This window comes from Lottia gigantea (assembly GCF_000327385.1).
Source record: "Lottia gigantea unplaced genomic scaffold LOTGIsca_29, whole genome shotgun sequence".
Classification (NCBI taxonomy): domain Eukaryota; kingdom Metazoa; phylum Mollusca; class Gastropoda; family Lottiidae; genus Lottia; species Lottia gigantea.
In genome coordinates this window covers 1580195-1584788 of record NW_008708943.1, presented here as the reverse complement: position 1 = coordinate 1584788, position 4594 = coordinate 1580195, and the positions used below count along the sequence as shown (strand labels likewise).

The window sequence follows — 4594 nt, the reverse complement described above, 5'->3', positions numbered from 1 at the left end:
AGAAACAAGAGTTACTTCCCTTAAAAACGGTGAAGAAGATATTTTATCCCACCAATTTTAACCTCCAGTAAGAAATAAAATTCCACTGTGGATTTGAAGCATAAAAAACGCACTTTCATAAAAACTGCCTCTATTTAACGCACTTTTTACAATTTTAAGTGAAAGGTAAATTTCACTGATAGACGACACTGTTCAACCATTAATATGATGCCAATCGCGAAAGATGCTAATCTCATGCCGAAAGAGGTATGATCAACGTTGTAATATTTCAGCTATTGAATTTCATAATTCGAAAAGCATACCATTTTTCACAGAAATAAATGCATTTTCCGAAATGTTTTTAGGAGAATTTTAATTGTTCAGAAGAGAAATCTACCATGAAATTCAGCGTCTTAGAAAATGGATATTTTCTACGAGGATATGAAATACCGAAACACCGTTCAATATTTACTGTCAATAAAGCAATCACATGACTTGATGTTACTATTTTAAGATTATGAGGACATAACAACAAACAGAACTAACATATTTTCAAAGTTTTTAACTTTTAATCAGTATGTTTAAGAAAAGTAAGTTTATGTTGTTTTTACATTGTTTTCAAGCCAATACAATCACAAGATTTTTGATGTCTGTCACAGTATAAATTTTTTTTTGAACATCATTCCATATCTTGATAGACCTTTCCTAGAAAAGGAAACGGATTTTTATTTATCTAACTCATGCTACATTCAATATGTGATGGCTTCATATTATAAGGTGACTATGAACAAGCTCAGTTGGTGAGTTAGTGGACAGTAACAGTTGTCTGGGATAATATGTACCTGAACTCCTGAAGCCAAAGCATCCCTAACCATATGACAATTTGATATTCATTATTTGGTAAACTCTGACATAGCCGTCAGCACAATCTTTGTTTTTCTTTCACTAAATCAATTTTGCCTGCTTTTCTTTCCAAGATTTGCATTGAATGGTTATACAAATCTCCAATTCGTCATAGCTTTTAATAAGAAATAAGTTAATGTTGATGCCCATATTAGCTACAATGGGTAACAATAGTCTCTGTTTTACATGTCTATTGGATTTCTTTTATTTATTTCTTTAGAAAAGCCAGCTCAATCTCCCTACCCTAAACAACAATATGCAGATGTTCCAAGTGAACCGGTAAGCTACCCTAGTCCACAGCATAGTCAATATGGGGACCAGAAATATCAACAGCAAGCTGGGGCAGGGTATGCTTACTCTTCCAGTTCCAGTTACAGTAAGTATATTTAAATCAATCTAAGCCCTAAAATTATTCTGACCACAGAAAACTGCAACAATTTTCATGTCCTTACTGGTGTTAACAGCACAAAATGAGCTCTTTACAATTACATACAATTTGACGATGTTTGTACAGCTGGCTATGGAATATTCAATATTCAGGTTGAAGATTTCTTGGTCCTATACTGTATATATATACTGAGTTTGTTAACTTTGATTTTGGACAACATTACTTCTTGTTTTGAACATGTGTCAGATTAAGAGCTTGTGTAAATGAAAGGGATTGTAAAGAGGTTTTCTAAATTTTTTAAATGTATCAGGACATTCATATCAATTTGCACCAATCCTATTTTCACATCCTTGATTCCTGCAATTCCACTAAAACCAAGAGTTTGATGATGTCACTAATTGTGAAGGGTCTTATTGGAAAATGCATATTTTGTGATTAGTGACGTCATCAAACACTTTGAGTGGAATTGCAGAAACCACAAGTGTCTGGTTGAAAATTGGAATGGTGCATATTGATGCTAGACCAGTGTCGATAATCATAAAAAACTTAGAAAACCTCAAGTAATTGATTACTGGTAATATCTGCATTTTAGTTCAACAGGCTCCTAGTGCACCTCCAATTTATGGTGAACCTCCACCCCCATATTCCAAGTTCCCAGAGCCCCAACAACCAGCCCATTCACATCAGGGGCAGTATCAACAAACACCCTACCCTCAGCATTCTTCTTATAATCAGGTACATATAACTTAACGCTTTGCTATTGCCTTGTGCTACTTATCTAAAGGTGCCAGAGCGATCTTGGTCGCAGACTTTTGTCACTGATTAGAGTCTCGTCTTGAGTTTCAACGACTGTTACGGGCACATGAGTATACAAAAATCTTGAATCAGTCATTTTCCGGCTTGTCGCTAATCACATGCAGAGCATGCAATTGAAAGGAAAAGGAATCTGACTGGATGATGATGGTGTGTCTTGCAGACGATAAAACTATTGGAGATTTTATCAAACTTTATTGATGTTATAAATCCTGTTGGCAACACGATTATCTTGCATGGGTACACGTGAGATTTTATTCAAGATTCAAGTCAGTCATGTGCCACACCTTTAGGGAGATTTGAAACCACTGCATCCGATCCCCTGACTACCATCAGCTTTTCATTGAGGACTGAAAGGTACTATCTTTAGAGAGATATTTATTTGTGATACATGTTCATCCTTGCTTCATTGTTTTTTCTAGAATTATATATTTCATACATTTTTTTCATTTTTCAGACTCAGTATAATGCAAGTCCTTACCCCCCACAATCCCAAGGTACACATTACCCCTCGGGTGCAGCTGCTTACCCTACCAACTATAGTTACCCTGCCCAACCCATGTCCTATCTCACAGGGCCAGCTCCCCATACTGTGGTAGCTGTGGGTGGGTTTGATGCTGGTGCCAGATTTAATGCAGGGGCAGCTCCTGTTGTTCCTGTAAGTATTACAATAGATTAATGATTTAAAGGGATTGTAAAGCAGTTTTCTAATCTTCATAAATATAATTTACATATAGATACTGTTTCAAAAATTTGAATGGTGTAAATCGAAATTTAGACAACCTCTTTTTAATACCTTTATTTGCAGCAGATAGGACTCATTTCAAGCCATTTGGCTGCTTCTCAGAATGAAAGATTTATACCTGTTTTGTCTGCATTGTTAGAGAAACGTTAAAAGCAACAGGGTATCAGTATCCATGTTCCTACGTCTATAACTACACCAAATCAATAATCTAAATGTTCTGTTTCAGCCTGCACCACCAGGAGTTGTGCCAAATGCTGCTCAGATGGGCGTTAGTCAAGGTCACAATGTGGTAGCGACACAGAGAAGCACCAATTGGTTCACAGGTGGATCTGGAGGTGGACCAATATTTTGATTGTTTTTCAGGACAGTTTTGTAACTTGTATTTTTTCTCTTGGTCTTAAATGTGTATTTTTTACATTTTTTTTCATGTGCTGCCTTTTCATTTTTAAAGTTCTTTCATAACATCAAAATTTATTAAACTGTGATTTTCATTCTTTCAAAAATTGTCTCAAAAATAGAATTACAACTATTTTTACATATTTTTTATATTTTGAACTCTGCATATTACACCTTCGTGTTTAATCAAAATTTATTTTATTTAATATTTTTTTGTACCAGTACCTTGTCAAAGTGTTGTGATTTATAGTAGGACAAAGATATCCATGTACATCCCATACAAATCAAACATATATACATGTCTATTGTATAGACTCCACATGATTATAATTTGATTTGCGGCTTTGTATGTTGCTGATATGTTTCTGACACAATATCTTCATCAGGAACTTACAGATAAATTGGATTGTATAGTTTCATTTAGTATTTGTGTCATCTGTTCTTGTTTATAGTTTATATTTGAAAACATCTCTGGGTGTGCAGGAATATCTTTGTAACTATCTACTGTGCCTTCTTGCTGTAACTACATCTAATGTCTTTCTATAGAAGGATATAAAGCTGAATCTAAAGGGATACAGTTGTCTAAATATTTGCTTTTCTTGTTGACAATAAAATGTCATAATAATATATCTCTGTTTGTTCCCAAAGTCTCTTAAAGTCATTTCTCCCTAAAATTTGTAGTCAAACTTGTAATCTGCATAATAGACCAAAGTTTCAGCTACCTTTATCATCAGTTTTAAATTCTGACATCTGGTTAATCCACAATGAGATATTAACATTTGACCGGAAGCATATACAGTTGCAACTTTGTCGTAACGTCAGCTTATTTATTAAATTTCAGATGAACCATAAACCATTGAATTTTTAAAAGTGTCACAAATAGCTGAAATTGAGCTTTTCTGACTGTAAAGCAAATTTTTAGGCAACTATATCATTCGAAAATTATTTTTTTTTAGTTTTTAGAAATTTGTTATTTCATCTACCTTGTTATTGTATCGATTGACTGTTGTGAAGTATCTATCGTGCCTTTTTATCCATCTAATTGAAATACAGAGCTAGTTGTATTGTCATCTTGGATCTGAAGAATTTGATCTTTAAGCAAGTCAATGGTTACAATAAATATTCCAGAATTACATACATGAAGTTAATGAATAAGATTGGTTGAAAATTTTGATAACCAAGAACATGTGTTGCTTGACAATTTCGTCATATCATGAACTGCAAGTGGAGTCCATAACAGAAAAAGCATGAAATGAAACATCTTGATCTGCATTTCAATCAAATAACCCTTTTATTGTTGTTTTATATTATTCTGATTGTAAAAAAGTGTGGAATTTTACATTTATTTTATTTATGTATTGATTAATATA

The 4594-nt window shown here is 33.7% G+C and overlaps 1 protein-coding gene across 1 annotated transcript; it reads left to right on the top strand.

Moving 5' to 3' along the window:
* Positions 1-2552: 2552 nt before the first annotated feature.
* On the top strand, positions 2553-3168 carry LOTGIDRAFT_89443 (hypothetical protein; the record flags this gene model as incomplete). Its single annotated transcript, XM_009056721.1, has 2 exons — positions 2553-2741; positions 3055-3168. Coding segments are annotated over 2 exons (303 nt in total), but the record flags the coding sequence as incomplete, so codon positions are not given.
* Between the last annotated feature and the right edge of the window lie 1426 nt (positions 3169-4594).